The 22,600-nt window shown below is 38.2% G+C and overlaps 1 protein-coding gene across 2 annotated transcripts in view; it reads left to right on the top strand.

Annotated features, from left to right (window-relative positions):
- LOC126248781 (uncharacterized) overlaps positions 1–22,263 on the top strand; it is a 661,014-nt gene extending 638,751 nt beyond the window's left edge. For both annotated transcript variants that reach the window (XM_049950154.1, XM_049950153.1), the window contains exons 6-7: positions 13,674–13,921; positions 22,029–22,263. In XM_049950154.1, coding sequence (XP_049806111.1) covers positions 13,674–13,921; positions 22,029–22,247 — 467 coding nt within the window. In that variant the 3' untranslated portion in view covers positions 22,248–22,263. The remainder of the gene's footprint in view (positions 1–13,673; positions 13,922–22,028) is intronic.
- The last annotated feature ends 337 nt before the right edge of the window (positions 22,264–22,600 follow it).

Here is a 22,600-nt window from a genome sequence, read left to right as displayed (position 1 = left end):
AATATACGTGTCCGTTAAGAAACAAAATTTCGCGATTCCCTTCCCTAAAATTTTCATCAAAATAATCAGCGGAATCGTGTGCTATTTCTTATGGGTTGGAAAACTGTTGTTCGACTGATACTGTTGTCGGTGTTGGTTAAGTCAGCAAAGTTGTTGCAGTTTCGTCATAGGGATGCTCGCTTGGTGATTCAGTCTCTTTTCCTAAATCGATAGAAATCTGAAATTCGTGTACAACACAAACATTCGGAAATTCTGGCAAACGTACTGGGTAGCCGCGCTGTCTTGGGCCTCTTGCCACGGTTCACGCGGCTCCCCCCCTCCCTCCCCCCACACACCGTTCAGAGGTTCGAGTCCTCCCTCGGGCATGGGCATGGGTGTGTGTGTGTGTGTGTGTGTGTGTGTGTGTGTGTGTTGTCGTTAGTGTACGTTAGTTTAAGTTAGATTAAGTGGTGTGTAAGCCTAGGTGCCTATGACCCCAGCAGTTTAGTCCCATTGGAACTTTTCACAAATTTCCAAAAAAGTCCTGCAATTTGTTGGTTGGTTGGTTGGTTTGGGGAGGGAGACCAGACAGCGAGGTCATCGGTCTCATCGGATTAGGGAAGGATGGGGAAGAAAGTTGGCCGTGCCCTTTGAAAGGAACCATCCCGGCATTAGCCTGGAGCGATTTAGGGAAATCACGGAAAACCTAAATCAGGATGGCCGGACGCGGGATTGAACCGTCGTCCTCCAGAAATCGAGTCCAGTGTCTAACCACTGCGCCACCTCGCTCGGTAAGCAATTTGAGATCGACGCGATTCATCATGTGGAAGATTTATTATTTGATTGCTACTTACAGAAGTTACTCCAGTAGTAGCAGTAGTAGTAGTAAAATATGCTGCTGATTCTGGTAACTTTTCAGTTACTTCCTTCTGATGTACAGCTTTTTTCCTTTTTCAGATCCACTAGGATATGACCGTTTCAACATTTTATATTATAATTCAGTATTTATTTTTTGCACTGAAAATAGTCGCTAACAAAAAAACAAACAGGCAAACGAAGATTTAATCAAAGAATACCTCAGAGCAAAGTCAGTAAGAACTACAAACAAAACAAACGTCACAACACCGCTGACAAATACTGGGGAATTCCCGACCGTCGAGTCGGTTTATTTAAGTCGGTCGGTCACGTTTAACTTCACGTCGCCATTCGCTACGTGCATAACTGTGCGCTGCACAAAGCTAATAAGCAACTAGGTATTGTAGTCAGTCATTATCGTTCGATTTTTTTCTGAAATAAACTTGTTCTTCGGTAATCGTTTGGTGATCTGGCAGGAACTTGGAGGCCCCTATCGATCGCAGGGGCGTGGGCACGTGCCCGGTGAAAAAGAGGGGCCTGACTCTGCCCATTCGACCCCGAAGCAGTCTCGGAGGATGTGTTTCTTCCTTATAATGTAGCTGATCAATGCCAGGAAAATCTCACCCAGAAATATAGACACACAGAAGAAATTCTACCCGAAGAGGCAGCCTGTAGCAGCACCTCTAATGATGACACAGGTAGAAAATATCTGTGGGAAGTGAGAATACAGCAAAAACAGCAGTGTCTCCAGCGAAAATCTTGCCTTTACCGAAAACTAAACAACCTACAAAGAGGAGGCGACAAGCCAGACAATCGGAGGTCATGACAGACTCTCCATATAAAAATTGTATTTTGTAGAGACATATCAACAGAAAGCAAGCACCTGCTGGGAACAAGACAAAATCTTCCTATAGGGACGGCATCCTATTCCATAAAGAACATTACTTCTTTGTAGACATCCTGTTCCAGAAGGAATAGGTTTACTGCACCTGAAGAGACAGCAGACAGGCTGGATATTTTGTGCCCAGGATGCGATGAGCGGTACGAAGTGCCGATTGGATCAAATGCATTAAGTGTGATAGATGGGGGCACAAACAATGCTCTTCATTTGGGGATGATATTGCGTTCATTTGCGACAGTTGCTAAACGTGTATGAGTGCTTTTTGAACATATTTTGCGTACTCTTAAAGGCAGGTGAAAGAAAGAGGGCCATTTTTAGTGTTTTTGAGAAGTTCAATGAAAGTATTAACTCTCTGATACTGTTGCTTTCTGAACATGTCGATATTGTGTTAATAAATATAGGCCGAAAATGATTTAGTTTTTATGTTGATCATAGCCCAGACATTTAAGGTTATTCCTTAACTACGCACTCTTAAGTACACTATGTGATCAAATATGCGGACACCACCAAAAACATACGTTTTTCATATTAGGTGCATTGTGCTGCCACCTACTGCCAGGTACTCCATATCAGCGACCTCAGTAGTCATTATACATTGTGAGAGAGCAGAATGGGGCGCTCCGCAAAATTAACGGACGTCGAACCCGGTCAGGTGATTGGGCGTCACTTGTGCCATACGTCTCTACGCGAGATTTCCACACCCCTACTAGGTCCATTATTTTCTGAAATCAAGTGCTAGCCTTAGCCAGGTGACAGAAAACATAGGTCAGCTATGCAAGAACTTTGAGAAGGAAGATCAGGTAATTATAGTTGGGGGAGCAGGAAACAGCATGGCTATGAATCCAAGATATAGTATTAGGAGTGACCTGCATAAAATAGGAGCAGAAACTGGGCACACGAATGTGAGGTTTGTGGAGGTCTTTCAGTACCATGATCAGCCCTGGGTAAACACTACTGTAAGGCGTGTTAACACTGAGCTGAATGGGATGCTCCAGATACCAGCAAAGTCTTACATGAGTGTTGTTCCAGTTGATGCTATTGTTTTATTTTATTTTTATTTTTTTATTTTATTTGGTATGCGTATTCCATAGATCCGTACATGCGAGTGATTTACCTGGATGTGGAACGTGTCAATACAATTGTACAAATACAATTAATGCTACAGAATAGTAATATAATACAATGATATAGATATTAATAAGTATCACTTTTTCTCATTTACAAGCTGTCACTTAACTAGTATAGCAATTCTCTATATAACATTATAACTATAATATTAACACTATAACATTAACATAATATTGTATCGTCCATCTAATAACTAAGAGACTAAATACATCTATTATTAAGGGAGGGCATTACTTCTGGAAAAGAATTCATCTAACGAGTACAGTGGATGGTCAAGCAGGTATTTTTTTAACATACCTTTGAACAGCGTTTCATTTTCTCTTGTACATTTAATATAATTAGGCAATCCATTAAAAGTCTTTATAGCAGCATACTTTACTCCCTTCTGTACAAGTGTTAATTTTTTTAGTTCAACATGTAGATCATCTTTACCTCTAGTATTGTAGTTATGTTATGAACAATTTGTTTCAAACAGAGCATAGTCTTTATTAACTACATTCATCAGAGAATATATGTACTGACATGTTGTGGTCAGAATACCTAACTGTGTAAAAAGTTTTCTACATGAGGTTCGTGGAGGAACCCCACACATGATTCTGACTGCTCTCTTCTGAGCAGTTAAGAATTTTTTTGAGGCTGGTGAATTACCCCAGAATATTATGCCATAACTCATTAATGAGTGAAAGTACCCTAAGTAAGCTGATTTTAAAATGTTGATGTCCCCAAAATGAGTAATGATTCTTAGAGCAAAAGTTGCTGATGAAAGCCTTTTTAGAGTAAGGGACACATGCTGTTCCCAGTTGAGCCTACTGTCAATGTGAACCCCCAGGAATTTAGTGGATTGCACCTGTTCTAGTTCCTGGTTGTCATGAGCAATTACTATATTTTCTAGAGTTTTATTTTTGTGTGGAACTGTATAAAATTAGTTTTTTTTAAATATTAACTGAAAGAGAATTAATTGAAAACCAAGCTGTAACTTCTCTGAGTATATTATTAACATCAGTCTCCAGATCAGCAGTAGACTTACCATCTATGACAATGCTTGTATCATCAGCAAACATTGTGAATTCACAATTTTTACTAATGGACAGGGGTAAATCATTAACATATATTAAAAACAGCAAGGGTCCAAGGACAGATCCCTGGGGAACTCCATGCTGAATTTTGCCCAATTCTGAATCCACTAGATTAGAAGATCCTTTGTTGCAGCCATTTAGAACCACCTTTTGTTTCCTGTCTTCAAAATATGATTTTAACCAGTTACCTGTAGGCCCTTTGATTCCGTAATGATAGGCCTTCTCCAAGAGTATCTTGTGGTTTACACAATCAAAGGCCTTGGAAATATCACAGAAGACACCAAGTGGTGACTTCTTACTATTAATAGACTCCAAGACATCATTTGTGAGTGAATATATGGCACGCTCTGTGGAAACCCCTTTTTGAAAACCAAACTGTCTGTGGTTAATAATATTAAGTTTATCAAGATGTGCCACAATCCTGTTAAACACTGCCTTTTCAAGAACCCTTGAAAATGTTGTTAAGAGAGAGACAGGACGATAATTTTTAACATCTGCACCATCGCCAGACTTGAAAAGAGGTCTCACAATGGCATATTTCATTCTCTCTGGAACAACTCCCTCATAAAGAGACGTGTTGCAAATGTGAGCAAGTACTACACTTACATCATTACTGCAGGCTTTCAACAGTTTACTAGAGATGTTATCTATACCTAAAGATCCTTTACTTTTCAATGACTGAATTATTTTTTTTATTTCATTAACAGTTATGGGTGTTACATTTATATCATTAAAACATTGTGGGAGGTTAAGTTTCAGAATGTCTGCAGCTTCCCTTAGGTCACCACTGCAACCTATTTGAGAGGTGACACTTAGAAAGTGGTTGTTAAATGTGTCTGCTATCTGTTTACTATCAGTTATTTCCAAATCGTTAATTTTTAGGACAGCAGTTTTTTCATTGTCAGATGGTGCAGTACCTGTTTCCCTCTTTATTACATTCCAAATCGTTCTGATTTTATTGTTTGAACAGTTAATTTCAGATTGTATGCACATACGTTTAGATTTTTTAATGACTTTAGTTAAGATTTTGCAGTATGTCCTATAATATTTCATCTGGAGGGGATTATTGGATTGTCTGGATATTATATACAGTTCTCTTTTTCTCTGGCATGATATTTTATGCCCTTGGTGAGCCATGGTATTTTGCTTGATTGCCTGTTCTGTAGTCTACAGACCTTTTTTGGAAAGACATTTTCAAATATACCTGATAATTCATCAGTAAATAAATTATATTTTGTATTAACATCATTTGCAAGATAAACATACCTCCAGTCAGTCTCCTGAATGCATAATTTGAATATTTGGATATTTTCCTCATTCATGTTTCTAATGGTTTTCCGCAGTGCTCTAGCTTTGTTCTGATTTGTATTAAAGTTGTCAATTGTGAGTATTTGCCCATCATGATCAGAGAGACCATTTATGACTTTTTCAACTTTGATGTGATTAGTTTTACTCATATCTGTGGGAAAACTGACAGTGGAAACAAGGCTGTAGGTATGCATTAAATTTGCAAACTCTGTCTTAGAAGATGAGCTTTGTAGGAAATCTATACTAAAATCTCCAGTCACTATAATGTCCCTATTTTTTCTTGTGAGATACAATAGCACAGAATCTAATTGTTTCATGAATACTTTAAAATTACCAGACGGAGCCCTGTATACTGCTACGATTACCAGTTTCTTGTTAGCTTCCACTATTTCTGTGACACATGCCTCAAAGTCTTTCTCTACACAATATTTCTCTACATCTATTGTATTAAAGGACAGGCTGTTTTTCACATAAATAACTGCCCCACCTTTGCACATATGCTTTCTACAAAATGATGTAGCTAAAATATAATTTGGTATATTGAGCATTTCGATGCCAAAAGTGACATGGTGTTCTGTCAGACAGAGAATATGAGCACAATTTGCACCTGTTGGTTCATCAATATTTACAATAAATTGGTCTAACTTACAGAGCAGGCTTTGAATATTTTGGTGAAAATTTTTGAGCTTATTTTTAATTACATGATTAGTTGTGGTGCTGCCACTGTTGGGACTGAGTTTTATTTCTTTTGACATACCAGTATTACAGGAAGAGTTTTCTGCAGGGAAGAGGGAGCTGTTGTGCTGGTAAGACCCACATTTGTTGTTATTAACTACATTACTTACATTCTGATTGGATCCTTCCCCCTTCTGTCCCAGTACCATAAAAAATCCCCATTTGCAGCTGAGGACTTTCTTGATCTCTGGCACATCCTATGTGGAGCAGCTGCAGTCACTACTGTGCTACTATCTTCCATAGAGGGTGGATCTCCTGTTGGTGAGGTTTCTACACTGTCAGCTTGTACACTTGATCCTGTGGGGGTTGGTGTTGCTGTTTCTGCTATTGATGACTGTTCTTCCTCCTTAAATGCTGCTGCTTCACAAGTTGGCAGTGGACTAACGTTTCCCACTTGAGTTGTACCTGCTGGTGCTGTCTTGCTTTTGTATAAAAGACCTGTTTGTGTTGATTCACATACAGGTGCTGCTGCATATGAAGTCTTCCCTTCAGCTGTTCCATTAGGTTTAAAGGAGTATTTTGAGGACACTGTCTGTATTTCTTCCAATGGTACAGTTTCAATGGGCGCAGGTGCTTTTAGAATGATTGGAGGAGTGGTGTTTTCAAATAGTTTGAATGTTTCTGTTAATAGTGCTTTAGCGAGTACACGTTTTCCTAGCCGGTTCCTGTGCATTCCATGTCGAGTAAAATGGTTTCTCTCTTCGGAATTACTGTCCAAAAACTTCACGTCCTTGAATGCTTTGCATACCTTTTGCAACATTCTGTTTGTGAATTTGATTTCATTATTTACACATGAACTGTTTATTAGGTCATGTCTATGTGGGATGCTAACGACGATTGTTTTTCTTGGCGAGATTCTTTCCAGTGCATTTCGCAATGCTGTGATTGCATTTTTCGACTCATTTTTATAAACATCGTTAGCTCCAGCAATAATTACACAAACATCGTTTGGTTGAGGGCTTAAATCTTTCATTATTTGCTGGAAAGGAGCCCCGGGTTTTACTGAGGCAGTAACGGAAAATTTAGATTGCATATTCGTAAGAGTAGTGGCTAAATCTCGTCCATGGCTGTCTGCAAAGATACAAACTTTTGGTTTTGTCTCGTCTTCTCTCAATAATTTCATTTGTCGGTGTTTCTCCTGTGCAATGGGCGCAAACGAGTTTTTCGTAACTATAGCAGATATTGGAGCACTTTGAATTTCAGTAACGGTTTCTTTCAGAGTGTTGTAGTTTTCACTTTGTACGTCTTTCACACAAGGATTAAAATCGACATTCAAAGAATTAATTAACGATTCGATGTCATTCATATATTTTTTAGCTATTGCGAGTTCTTCTTTCAGCACATCAGAGATGAGTTCTTCAGTACCAGCATTATACATCTTGACTGCACTTTTTCGACCACTGCAATGGACAAAGCCACATACAAAATTCGGATTTATCACTTTTCTGTTCCTCATACACGATAGATGGATCCATATATGTGAGAAAGAGCACAAACGGATACCGCTATGAACACTGTTTTGGCAGACTATGCACTTTAAACTAAATGTAATACGATTTTCTACGGCGCGATTTACTACTGCTTGCATACTCGACGCCATCTTGGAAAGATGGTAGGTGGGGTTACACTACACATGGCCTGCACCTTAATAGGAAGGGGAAAGATAAGTTAGCTTCTCTATTGCAGATACTGCAAAGGGGGCCACAGTCACACAAGGGGTGATCCCTGTGGCTATTGGGACCAGACATACAGGTTTCTAAGGTTAAAGCCAAATTTCAGACAGACAACAACCAGAACTAAAGAAACTTCATGCACAGAAAATAGGGATAAACCTAAGAGTGGTATCAACTTACTTCACCAAAATATCAGAGGAATATAAAATAAAGTAGATGAGCTGATAATGTGTTTAGATGATCTCAAAAATAAGAATGAGATTTATATACTTTGTCTGTCTGAGCACCATGTAACTGTGGGGATGGAAAATGTCAGTATAAATTGGTATAATTTAGCATCTTACTCTTGTAGATCTATTATGGATAAAGGAGGAGTTGCCATTTTCATAAAACAAGGGTATAAATACAGAACTGTTGAAGTAAGCAAATTTTGCATTAATCAGCACTTTGAGGTTTATGCATGTGAACTTCAGCTAGATAATGTGTTGATATTAGCAACAGTGTACAGGTCTCCACTAGGAGATTGGGAGCTATTCATAAAAAAGTTTGACTCCCTATTATACTGTTTGTCAGACAAAAAGATGAAGTTATTAATCTGTGGTGATTTCAGTGTTAACTTTCTAAGCAATTCTGATAGGAAAAGTGAATTAGAAGTGTTCTTAACAACAGTTATCAGTTTCCCCACATGCATAGCTCAGGACAGTAGTACTCTAATAGATAATGTATTTATACAGCAAGAGGATGTAGAACAAACACATGCTTTCCCTGTGGTAAATGGATTATCTGACCATGATGCACAACTGATTAACTTATAAAACCTAACAGGGTGTACACTTCAGAAACAATTAAGTAAAAGTGTGAGGGTGCTCAAGCCGGTATCTATAGATCACTCCAGAGAAAGTTTAGGAAATGTAAACTGGGAAGGTGTATATAATGAGCCAAATGCTAATGATAAATGCAGCATATTTCTTGATAAATTTATATCCCTTTTTGAACATCGTTTTCCAAAGAAATTTACTAAATTTAACACCACAAACTTTTCAAAGAAACCTTGGATTACTATAGGTATTAAAGTGTCTTCAGAAAGTAAAAGAAAACTGTATAAGACAGCAAGAACTAGTGAAGATCCAGAAGTAGTTTTACACTATAAAAATTATTGTGACATACTGAGAAAAGTTGTAAGGAAATCAAGAAATATGTATGTTAGAGAAGAAATTAACAACTCCAGCAATAAAATCAAATCAATATGGAATGTTGTTCGAAGGGAGACAGGAAAAGTAACCACTGCGGTAGGTAGTATTACTGTTAAAGAGAATGAGACCATCTTAACCAACAGTACACAGGTAGCCAATGTATTTAACAATCACTTCTTAAGTGTAGGAGAAAAAATTGGTGAGGATAGCTCAAAAGAAAAAGCCATGTGCTGTACATGGAAGAGTCAGTTTTGAAAAATTTTAGTCAGATTAAGTTTCATCTAACAACCTCTTGTGAAATAAGGAAAATTATTATATCTTTGAAAAATAAATGTTCTGTTGGAGTAGATGACATCTCTAACAAGTTATTAAAACAATGTGGAGCAATTACAGCTGATGTTTTGAGTCACATATGTAATGCATCACTGACTCAGGGTATTTTTCCAGACAGGTTAAAACATGCCATTGTTAGACCTCTCTACAAAAAAGGGGGAAACCGCAGATGTCAATAATTACCAGCCAGTATCATTGCTTACAGCATTTTCCAAAATCTTTGAGAAAGTAATGTACTCAAGAATGGTTATCCATCTCAAAAGTAATGGGATACTTAGTAAATCACAGTTAGGATTTCAGAAATGCTGTTCCACTGAGACAGCAATACACAATTTCACTGTACACATAATAGAGTCTTTAAATAGTAAAATGTCACCAGTAGGAATATTCTGTGATTTATCCAAAGCATTTGATTGTGTGAACCATGACATTATGTTAGAGAAATTACAATTCTATGGTATAAATGGAACAGCATATGAGTGGTTTATGTCATATGTACAGAACAGGAAGCAAAAAGTCTCTTTATATGCTTCAAGTGATTCAAAGGAGTTTGCTACTTCATCTAACTGGGGTGAAATTACATTACGTGTTCCACAAGGTTCGATCATGTGTCCCCTCCTGTTCTTGATATATGTGAATGACCTCACTTCATATGTGAAACAAGATGCTGAACTGACACTGTTTGCTGATGATACAAACTGATTAATCCAGTAAAAGAAAGTCTGATAGGAAATGATACAAATAAGGTCTTTGGAAAAGTTATTAACTGGTTTTCTGTGAATGGGCTTGCTCTGAACTTTGAAAACACACAGTACATCCAATTTTCTGCTGCAAAAAGTATAATTCCTTCAATAAACATAACACATCAAAAGAAGTCAGTGGCCAGGGTAGAGCATACTAAGTTTTTGGGTGTACATATAGATGAGAATCTTAATTGGAAGATTCATATTTTGGACCTTCTAAAGCGACTTGGTTCAGCAACTTTTGCAATCAGAATAATTGCCAATTTTGAGGATGCAGAAATTAGTAAGCTAAAGTACTTTGCATACGTCCACTCTCTGATGTCATACGGAATGATACTCTGGGGCAACTCAACACTTAGGTAAAAGGTATTCACGGCTCAAAAGAAAGTACACTGCTGGCCATTAAACTTGCTACACCACAAAGATGACACGCTACAGACGCGAAATTTAATCGAGAGGAAGAAGATGCTGTGATATTCAAATGATTAGCTTTTCAAAACATTCACACAAGGTTGGCGCCGGTGGCGACACATACAACGTGCTGACATGAGGAAAGTTTCCAACCAATTTCTCATACACAAACAGCAGCTGACGAGCGTTGCTTGATGAAACGTTGTTGTGATGCTTCATGTGAGGAGGAGAAATGCGTACCATCACGTTTCCGACTTTGATAAAGGTCGGATTGTAGCCTACCACGATTGCGGTTTATCATATTGCGACATTGCTGCTCGCGTTGGTCGAGATCCAATGACTGTTGGCACAATATGGAATCAGTGAGTTCAGGAGGGTAATACAGAACATCATGCTGGATCCCAACGGCCTCGTATCACTAGCAGTCGAGATGACAGGAATCTTATCCGCATGGGTGTAACGGATTGTGCAGCCACATCTCGATCCCGGAGTCAACTGATGGGGACGTTTGCAAGACAACAACCATCTGTACGAACAGTTCGACGACGTTTGCAACAGCATGGACTATCAGCTCGGAGACCATGGCTGCGGTTACCCTTGACACTGCATCACAGACAGGAGTGCCTGCAATGGTGTACTCAACGACGAACCTGGGTGCACGGATGGCAAAATGTCATTTTTTCGGAAGAATCCAGGTTCTGTTTACAGCATCATGATGGTCACATCCGTGTTTGGTGACATCGCGGTGTATGCACATTGGAAGCGTGTATTCGTCATCACCATACTGGCGTATCACCTGGTGTGATGGTATGGGGTGCCATTGGTTACACGTCTCGGTCACTTCTTTTTCGCATTGACGACACTTTGAACGGTGGATGTTACATTTCAGATGTGTTACGACCCGTGGTTCTACCCTTCATTCGATCCCTACGAAACCCTGCATTTCAGCAGGATAATGCACGACCGCATGTTGCAGGTCCTGTACGGGCCTTTCTGGATACAGAAAATGTTCGACTGCTGCCCTGGCCAGCACATTCTCCAGATCTCTCACCAATTGAACGAGCAACTGGCTTGTCACAATACGTCAGTCACTACTCTTGATGAAATGTGGTGTCATGTTGAAGCTGCATGAGCAGCTGTACCTGTACACGCCATCCAAGCTCTGTTTGACTCAATGCCCAGGAGTATCAAGGCCGTTATTACGGCCAGAGGTGGTTGTTCTGGGTACTGATTCCTCAAGATCTATGCACCCAAATTGTGTGAAAATGTAACCACATGTCAGTTCTAGTATAATATATTTGTCCAGTGAATACCCGTTTATCATCTGCATTTCTTTTTGGTGTAGCAATTTTAAAGGGCCAGTAGTGTAGTTGGAATAATGTGTGGGGTTCATAGTCGCACGTCTTGTAGGCATCTACTTAAAAGGTTAGGAATTCTTACAACTGCTTCACAGTACATTTACTCAGTAATGAAATTTTTTCTCAACAACATGGGCCAATTTAAAATCTACAGCAACATTCATGATTACAATACCAGAAAAAAAAGAAACACCTACACTATCCTTTACTTAACCAATCTTTGGCACAGAAAGGGGTAAAATATGCTGCTATAAAACTTTTTGATAAATTACCAGATGAAATAAAATCTCTGACAGACAGCAGTAATAGTTTCAAAAACAAACTGAAATCATACCTCTGTGACAACTCCTTCTATACCATAGATGAATTCTTGAATATGAGTAAATAAATCTGGAGATATAATATATGCATTTTGTGCCATTTAAGGGAATGGGATAGATAATAGAAATATTTAGGTATAACACTATAATGTAAAAAAACCACACAAAAACAAAACAAAAAAAAACTTATTTCCTGTGCGCATTTTTTGTGCATTTGACACGTTCCACATCATAACGGTTTTCCGTGCTATTGATCAATGGAACATGTAACTAACTAACTAACTAACTAACTTACAATTAATTTAGGTTCCTTGACACTATGAATGTGCCTCAGATCATTATTCACTTTTATTGATAAGTCTCCAGTACATTAAATCAATGATCTCTATGTGTACATAATGAGGTAACAAAATTCTGATTCTTAACCGATAGTCCCACTCAATGAATTGTATTGAAAGAGAAGTTCAATATGTACTAGTGTACAAAAAATAGCATAACAACCAAAAGAGGAAAACGGAAAATGACAAGAGAGTAATTAGTGTAAACAACTGTCAACATTTTCCCAGAAGCCTTATTGTGTTACTTACACAGGAAAGACTATTGCCTATTTGAAATATTATTCAAAGAGAAAAAAATCATTACATTTAACCCAGTATGTTTACATTTTTGTTGCAAACAGTTTTTAGCCTCTAGTAGCAATTTAAAACCTAAAAGCATGATGTTATCATTTGGACCATGTTTTGTAGAGGAAAATCATTGGATCCCTTGAAGCAGGTCAAATACAGACTGCAAATTCAGTCTTGTTCAGGGTGTCACTTCAAGGGCTCTTTTTTTCTCAGTGGTAACTTCATTCACAGCTGGTAATAGCATGTATATGCAAAAAATGCCAATTTGCACCACTGTTCAGAGTCCATGTTAAACTGTAGATCGCCGGCCAAGGTGGACGAGCGGTTCTAGGCGCTACAGTCTAGAACCGCGCGACCGCTATGGTCGCAGGTTCGAATCCTGCCTTGGGCATAGATGTGTGTGATGTCCTTAGGTTAGTTAGGTTACAGTAGTTCTAAGTTCTAGGGGACTGATGACCACAGATGTTAAGTCCCATAGTGCTCAGAGCCATTTGAACCATTAAACTGTAGATCCCCCTAGAATTGGTTGAGTAAATCAGTTCAAAGATTGAAAGAAGACACTGCACTCCAGCTGTAGCGCGTTTCATTATGTATCATACAGTAGTTCTACCATAATTACTTCATTACAGCTTCAGTAGATCAGTTACTTACAGTTACATTACTTTCCCCTACGTGGTGGTTTCTCAGTTGGGTTTGGTATCTTTTAAAACTTTACTTAGTTATACAGCAAATAGTAGGCCTCACTCATTTTTTATGCATAATGTTGCTCATCTAATTGGTGGACTACTGGGACTCTCTACCTGCTGGTAGTTTATGGAGCTATAGAGTGGGTGATATAAATTTCTCAATATAAACTGCAAAATATGTGCCGCTGAAAACTGGCTGCCATCCTGTGCTAGTTTGACATTAATAAATGACATAATTTCCTAAATTAGTGATTTATTTCAAAAGGGCATATTTCAACATATAAAGTCTGCAGAGCACTATATCTACCAGCCACTTTTTACATTAATCGTATGTTCTGATGGTTTCAGCAATTGGACGAGCATGCCCACAACTCTTAAATCTGGCTCTCTCAAATGTCGCAGAATATGAGGACATTGGAACTCCCAGTCCTGAATGTTTCAATCAGCTGCAGGCTCTTGAGCTCTGGTCAGACCCACAGGCTGACTTGGGACCCAACCTGTTTAGGCAACTCTTGCTCTTCAGCCCTTCATTACGTAACATACTGTTCAAAGGATGTGAGAACCTTACGGACAAATTGCTGAATGAGATTTTACAGGTAAAGAATTTCTTGTTTTTATATAAACCAAGAAATATTATGCTACTGATGGTATAATATTTAATGAATTAACAATACTAACTGTAGTTCCTGCATGTGTGGTTTGTGCTTCTCAATCCTTTCTTTGGCAGTTTAATGCTACAAAGTAGTTCACTCTACGTATTTTTAGTTGGAAAGACAATAATAACCAGTTAAAGATGGCCATTTCTTAACATTGATATGAAAGTTAATCAATCACAAAAAATTATATGATTTCTTGGGTAAATGATGATCTTATACTCATTCCAAGAATTTTTCCCATATAACCAGTTCATCAGCATGGTATTTTATTTCAAGATACAGAATCTATAAATACAAGGAAAATTGGCAAGTCAGAAAGAAAAACATTCATTAATCGAAAGTAACATTCAGTAGTATCACAGAAAGGCAGGTTTACAAATGTATATATGGAAGAATTGGAACAACACTGTACAGAAAGATCCTAGGCAACCAATATGTTAACATATATCTAAAAATGAAGTGATTGTGTTATCAAAAGAGGACAGGGTTGGGCTGCAACAATAGTCAATAAATGAGTATATATTCCTCTTTTAAAATCTGCTGCTATGTCAATCGCTTTGAAGGTTCTAAAAGAAAGAAGAAAAAGAACTGTCACAGGAAATTTAGACATACGTGCAGCGGTCGAAAAGTTTCTAGCCCAAGATAGTTACCGTAATGTCTCACACAACCACCACCACCCACTATTATGGTGACCCTTTGTGGGTATGCAAGGCAAATTTCGCAGCTCCAGCTTCGTTAGTTTTGCTGCTAGGATGCGTTGTATACTGTAGTGTAAGCAAAATGGTGAATATCAAGGGAATCAAGAACTGTGCTATGATTGAATATCTTCATCTGAAGGGAATGATGCCAACAGAAAACATGTGAAATACACTTAAAGACAGTTCTTTGTCTTATGCAACAGTGAAAAATTGGGTGTCTGACTTCAAACATGGAATAACGAGTGTGGAAGATGCGCCAAGGAGTGGGACCTGTGACCATTGCCACTGATGAAACAGTGACTGCAATTCACAATACAATTTTGCAGGATCATCAAACAACATTTCAGCACATTGAAACCACATTTGGAATCTGCTGTGGGCATGCTCATGACATTGTTGTGGATATTTTGGGAATTCAGAAAGTTTCATGTCAGTGAGTCCCGAAAGACTTGAATGCAGATCAGAGATAGGAGCATGTGCAGTGTTGTGAAGAAATTGTCCACCAATCTGAAGCAGACGAAGACGGCTTTCTTGCAAGGTATGTGACTGTGAACAAAACATGGGTTCACCACCTTGATCCTGAGGCAAAACAACAGCCACATCAATGTAAACATTCATCATCCACTACCACAAAAAAATTCTGGGTGAAAAATTAGCCAGTAAGATGATTGCATCGGTCTTCTGGGATTTAGAAGGGATAATTATCGCGGATTACTTGCAAAAGGGTGTAACTCTCAATGCATCATTCAATTGCACCTTCCTGCACTGTTTGAGAGAAGAGTTAAAGAAAAGAAAGGCGCAGAATTCTTTTGCATCAAGACAAAGCACCAGCACACAAAGCCCTCACAACACTGGAAACTCTGCCTGACTTTTGGTTTGAATTGTTATGTCATCCATCATATTCTCCAGATTTGGCTCCATCAGACTTTTTTCTTTTCCCAAACCTAAAAAAAGACCTCAAAGGATGATGATTTAACACTGATTATATTGAAAAATAAATTGTTGTTATTAAATTTCTGTCATTCTTTATTTTTTAGGCTAGAAACTCTTCAATTCCCCCTCATATTATTGTTATAACTGTACATCAGTGACTCTCTGTGGATACATCCACATATGCTCTTACATTTGACATTTTCCCAGAATGAAATAAGAAGGAAGTTAATAAGAAAATGGCCTGTTGTAATACTCTATCATATTATCAAGGCGTTTGCTTGTGTAGATCATAAAATTCTATGTGGAAAATTAAATTTGTGATATTAATGGCATCAGCCATGTGGACTGAGTCTTACCTTCATGACAGATAGCAGATGGGTACAGTGACAAAATGTGTAACATGAATAAAACTAAACTCAGCACAGGGGAATGTAAAATATGAAGACTCACAGGGTTTTATACTGGACCCATTTCTACTCTCAAAGTAGACAACACATCTTCCAGAGATCTTTTCCAAGATATTGATATTGTTACATTTCCTTCCCAGTATTTCCTCATGAAGCTATTTGCAAAGAGTGAAAATCTGTTGCAGTGCAACTGTAATTTATACAGCTACATTACAAAAAGTAACTCTTATATGCATTTTGTCTTCTTATGTATGGTTGACACTGGCTTCTGTATTATGTTGTAATGGTCATGATCAAGTTTCTATTAGACAGAAAGCGAATAACTGCGAATACTTGCAAATTCAGAAGAAAACCAAGTATAACTGATTAGCCGCTGCTTCTACAGATAACTGATTATCTAAGTTCAAGGACTGAAGATTCCTATTAGCTGTATGACAACCAGCAGTGGTGATTGTAAATAGACCACTGTTGTAACAAATTTAGACAACTATTAATCTATGTGACAGTTTAAAATGGTTTACTGGATAAGGATTTGAATATAAATCCCTTTTCAGCAAGCAATGTGCTACCAATTATACCAACTAAGCATTCTTCCTCAACCAACTCAAATATTCAACTATCATAAGTTCCACCATTTCTTTTCCACCCCGTGCTAAATTTTTGTATGTCCTTGAAGATTCTCCTTCATGATACTGTCTACAGAACACTATGAGTCAATGAGTGAAAGAGGTTATGAAGATGGAGTACAACATGTATCTTCAGCTAGCTACATAAGCTTACAGGACAAAATATAAATTGTCCCTTCAGACAGCCCACTAGTCACTTTGGTGCCATGTACATGGTGTACAACTGGTATGAGGCAGTAATGTGACCCTCCACTGGTGAACCAAGTCATAGCAGTGAAGTGGTGCATATGTGCCAGTCAGTTGTATGGAATCAGTGCAGTATGATTGGTCAACATGAAGATGTGACAGGACTGCAGCAATGAGATACAGTGTTTGGACATGCCCACGACTATACCATGAATGAAGTTGCCCGATTTGTTGGTGTATCAGATCACAGATAGTACAACATGTCATCAAGGGATGGCTGACCACTCACAGCCGTTTAACATGGTGTAAACACAGTGGTCGTAGATAGAGCCTAACTGACAGGGACTGGAGATGAATGTCACACCTTCTGAATTACAGTCTGGTTTCAAATATGACAGAAATTGCTGCTGTCAGTGAATTCAGGTCCACTCAGACAGTTCCTGAGAAGACATTGCAAAGGAAACTGCAAGCGATGGACATTTGGATTTGGGTACACCACAAAAGTCTGCTGTTCACAGTCACAGAGAAAGCTGCATGTGTAACTACTAGGTGGTGTATTACATCACAGCTGTTCAGGAAAAGCTTGGTGTCATGCTATTTTTTTAAAAAAAGCCTGGACACACCACTGCATTTTAGTAGTGTATGAAGAATATAAGTTTTGACTGAAAGTCAAATATGTCCGTTTGATAAGTTGATAATACTATAAAGTTGGAAACTGGTACACAACTGTTAATGTTCAGCAGTGAAGAATACAAAATAAAGAGGTATTTTGACCCACATAACGGCAACAATTGTGGCACATTATCGTCATTCAGAAAATCTGTGTATGCTGTGGCCCCACTGCAACTAAAATATAGGAACAACAATCAATTTAGAAAGAACAAAGAAAGGAAGATCATGGTTTAAGGTACCATCAACATCAAGATTATTAGGGATTGAGCAAAACCTCATACTAAGCAAGAATGGCAAAGGAAATAGTTCATGCAATTTCAGAGGAACCATCACAGCATTCAATTAAAGGGATTTAGGGAAATCACAGAAAACCTAATGCTGGATGGCCTCATAGGCATTTTAACCACTATGCTCCTGAATATGAGTCCATTGTCGTACTTAAATGTGAGAAATGAAACTGTAACTAACATTGGGTTGGAAATGACTAGAAATACACAAAGTATTTATGAAACGGGCTTTGAGAGGAGACCAGAAAGATGGTGAAGAATAAAAGAGAATCACAAATAAATATTAAAGGAAAAGAGGACTACAGAATGTAATTGAGTAAAAATGTGGGACTAAGATGCTCGATGAAACAAAAAGCAAATCATACCAATACACAAGAACCTCCAAGTATGAAGCAAAATAAACTCAAAATTGAGCCAAGCTACTTCTTACTGCTTAGTCCTAAACAGTCAAGATTTCCCTACAATGGACAAGCATAACTTTGCATTAGCCTCCCCCCAGCCGCTGGTAGTCATGGAATTCGACATAATGGTTGTACAATACATGAATGCCATCCTCCAGCTGAGAGTGCAACCATATTGGCAGGCATATTGGCGAGGCATTCATCTTCATGAATGACAATTTGTGCCCCCATCATGCACATCTTGTGAATGACTTCCTTCAGGATAACGACATCGCTCGGCTAGAGTGGCCAGCATGTTCTCCAGACAGGAACCCTATCAAACATGCCTGAGATAGATTGAAAAGGGCTGTTTATGGATGACATGACCCACCAACCACTCTGAGAGGTCTATGCCGAATTGCCATTGTGAATAGTATGCCACGACAAATACAGGCATGCATCAGTGCAAGAGGACGTGCTACTGGGTATTAGAGGTACCAGTGTGTACAGCAATCTGGACCACCACCTCTGAAAGTCTCGCTGTATGGTGGTACAACATGAAATGTGTGGTTTCCATGAGAAATAAAAAGGGTGGAAATGATGTTTATGTTGATCTCTATTCCAATTTTCTGTACAGGTTCCAGAACTCTCAGAATCGAGGTGATGCAAAACGTTTCTTGATGTGTGTAGATATTGGACCATGTAACTAAGAATTAAACCCCAATGTTTTATCTGGAAATATATTATGTGGTATGAACAGAGTACTTTCTAGTTTAGGATATGATTTCATTAACTTCATCAATAGTAAGCAATGATTTTCCATGTCATGTTTATATTGTGTTTTGAATTTTTGTCATTTCCATTTTTGTACTAATGTTATTACCTACATATAATGTTTCATGCAAAGAATGGACCAGTAATAAAAATATTATAATCAATAGTGAATTCCAACCAAAAGTCTAAATATTGTATAAAAAACATTCTGGTAAATTTTCAAAGCAACAGAAAATTACATTTGAAGACAGAATGTGTTCTTTCATACACATATATGCACATGATGTAAATGTAACATCTGTTCTATTAAGAATGGAAGAAATATACTAAACATTTAACTACTTTGAAGTACATTTACTTCATAAATAAATACATTGATGGAAAAAAATTGCAACACCAAAAATGGTTAATGTAGAGTAATTAAATTTCAGGCATACATTTGTCTAGGTAACATTTTTAAGTGATTAACATTGTAATATCATAGGTTAATGTAAGGGTGAGATAAGCCATTGCAAATGTGAAATGCTGGTACATTAATAACCAGTGCAACTGCCAGTATGATGAATGCAAGTGTGTAAACATGCATGCATTGTACAGTTGTCAGATGTCAGTTTGTGGCATGGAGTTCCATGCTTGTTGCACTTGCTCAGTCAATACAGCGACAGTTAATGCTGGTTGTGGATGACGCTGGAATTGTCATCCAATGATGTCCCAATGTGCTCAATTGGAGATAGATCTGATGATCAAGCAGGCCAAGGCAACAAATCAACACACTATAGAGCATTTTGTGTTACTAGAGTGGTATGTGGATGCACTTTATCCTGTTGGAAAACACTCCCTGACATGCTGTTCATGAGTGGCAGCACAACAGGTCAAATCACCAGACTGATGCAAAAATATGCAGTAACAGTGTGTGGGATGACCATAAGAGTACTCCTGGTGTCATACAAATTTGTATCCCAGACCATAACTCCAGGTGTAGGTCCAGTGTGTCTAGAATGTATACAGGATGGTTGCAGGCCCTCAACTGACCTCCTCCTAACCAACACATGGCCATTACTGGCACCGAGGTATAACCAGCTTTCATCAGGAAACACAACAGACCTCCACCTTGCCCTCCAGTGAGCTCTTGCTTGACACCACTGAAGTACGCAAATGGCCATGGTTTGGGCTCAATGGGCTGCATGCTACAAGGTGTCTGGCTCGGAGCTGTCCTTGAAGTAACCAATTTGTAACAGTTTTATGTGTCACTGTGGTGCCAACTGCTGCTCAAATTGCTGCTGCAGATGCAGTACAATGTGCCACAGTCATAGGCTGATGGTCTTCCCTTGCAGTAGTGCTATGTGGCCATCTGGAGCCCAGATTTCTTACAGTCATACATTCTCGTGACCATTGCTGCCAGCAATCATGTTCAGTGGCTACATTGCTGACAAGTCTTCCTGGGTATTGCAGAAGGAACATCCAGCTTCTCGTAGCCCTATTACATGACCTCATTCAAAGTCAGTGAGGTGTTGATAATGGCATCTTTATTGCCTTAAAAGCATTCTTGACTATCAGCAACCCACTATGTCCAATGTCAAAGGTAACTAGTGCTCATGACCATTATAGCATGTGTTTAAGGCAAACCTGATTTGCATCCTCATAGTGGTGCTACTAGAGCCACTCTTATGAAACTGGTGCAAAATTTGAATGAACATTATCTTTCAGGTGTAGACACACATCTTCCAACTTTTGTTCATGTTGGACAACTCCTTTTTGGCTCTGCTATTTTTTTCCATCAGTGTACATATACAGGTTGAGTCAGTGATGATGTCATAAACTTTCACAGATGATGAAGAAGGGTAACTGTACCTACTTGAGGTAACGGGCCCTGGTCTAGAAAAACCAAGTCAAAAGTTATAAGCATCAACCATTCTAATATCTTTGGCAGTGGAATACTTGTACTGGTACTGTTATAGCTAAGATTGTAGGATAGGCAACTTTCAGAGGTGGTAGATGGACCTAAACAAGGAAAAAGAAGTCTAGTAACCATGCGCTGTAAAATGCATACCTCAAAAGCTAGACTGATGACCTTAGCAGTTTGGTCTCATATGAAATTACCACCATCAAAAGTTATGAGCAGTTGTTGATCTTCAGTATTGTGAAACAAGTCACTTCTACTACAAACTATTTGATTTCCATAGTTTTGGAGGAAATAGTGTGGATCAAAACAAAGAAAAAAGTTCAGTAAATATTGGTTCTAAAATGCTTACCTTAAGAGGAATTGGCATTTGCTCAGTAGATGAGATGTTTTTAACAGTAGCTCTTAAGGTACGCATTTTAGAGCTGATGTTTACTAGACTTTTTTCTAATTTTGGTCTATACTACCACCTCTGAAAGCTGCCTCCCCCAGTCTTAGCAACAGCAGTACTGGCACAAGTATTTGACTGTCAGAGGTAAAGGTATTACAACAATTTTCACTTATAACATTCAACTCAGTCATTTCTGGACTGGGTCCTTTAACTCAAACTGATTCATTTACCCTTCTCCATCATCCCTGAATGTTTGTAACATCATCATGGAATCACCATGCAGAAATACCAAAATCCTCCCTTGTCCAGCAAATAACTCACACGTTACATAATGAAACAAGTGTAGATAATATGTGATCCAATCATTTTAGAAATGAGGATTCTGTCTACTAAAATTTATTTTGTAACAGCTCGATTTCCACCTGTCTTTCTGCCAATTACTTGCTCTTTGTATGTAGTGTAATTTTTTTATTCCTGACGGACAATACTACTTTTTGGGAAGGTGAAATTTCCAACTGTTCACAAAGACTGTTCAAGGCAAGTCCTAGAACAAACAAAAATTCTGCAGTAGTAAAATAAACAATATTCTCCAGTAGATGACTCTGGTGACCTGTTTCTGAGAGATTGCACTAAATTTCTAACATCTTTGCACCCTTTAACTTGCAGTAACATTTTTCCCAGTAAAGATTGATTACCATTCAGTTGTGAGAACAGTTTCTGTGAAAGTTCATTGAATAGTTAAAAACTAACAATAGCAATAACTGGATATTATGCTGCTGATTTTTTTTTCCAGATCAATCCAATGAAGAATATTTCACATGTAACTCTGGACCACTGTCATGGGCTTACAAACCAAAGTCTCCATTATCTTCTTGACTTGGACAATGAACTAGCTGTTATCAGGATATGGTGCTGCCAGGGGATCAACAAGCATCATAATAATGAACTCATGCGCAGAATCTGTGATGAAAATATGGATGTGTATCTTGAATGGTTCCAATATGATGAATAAATAGTTCCTATTTTAATTTTTAACAAAAATAAGTTAGCTTAAATGCCTGTACATTTTAACAAATGCTTAACTACAAGCAACAAGTTTTAACACTACATGCCAAGTTATCACAGTCTCTCATACAGTATGAAATTTGATCCAGATGAACAGGGAGTTGGAATGGCACACAAAGAGAAAGAGGAATAAATGCCAGTATTTTCTTTGTTTTGAGCTGTGTAAGAAAATATGCAGTGAAAAAAGATGTACATAATTTGTTGTGATTCACATTTAATCATAAACACAATTTATATTAACCCACTATTAATTTATTCATACTGTTGCTGAGACAGTTTGGATTAACAATACCACTGTGG

This window comes from Schistocerca nitens, chromosome 3 (genome assembly GCF_023898315.1).
Source record: "Schistocerca nitens isolate TAMUIC-IGC-003100 chromosome 3, iqSchNite1.1, whole genome shotgun sequence".
Lineage (NCBI taxonomy): Eukaryota > Metazoa > Arthropoda > Insecta > Orthoptera > Acrididae > Schistocerca > Schistocerca nitens.
The sequence above is the reverse complement of the archived record's forward strand: the minus strand, read 5'-3'. Positions and strand labels throughout refer to the sequence as shown.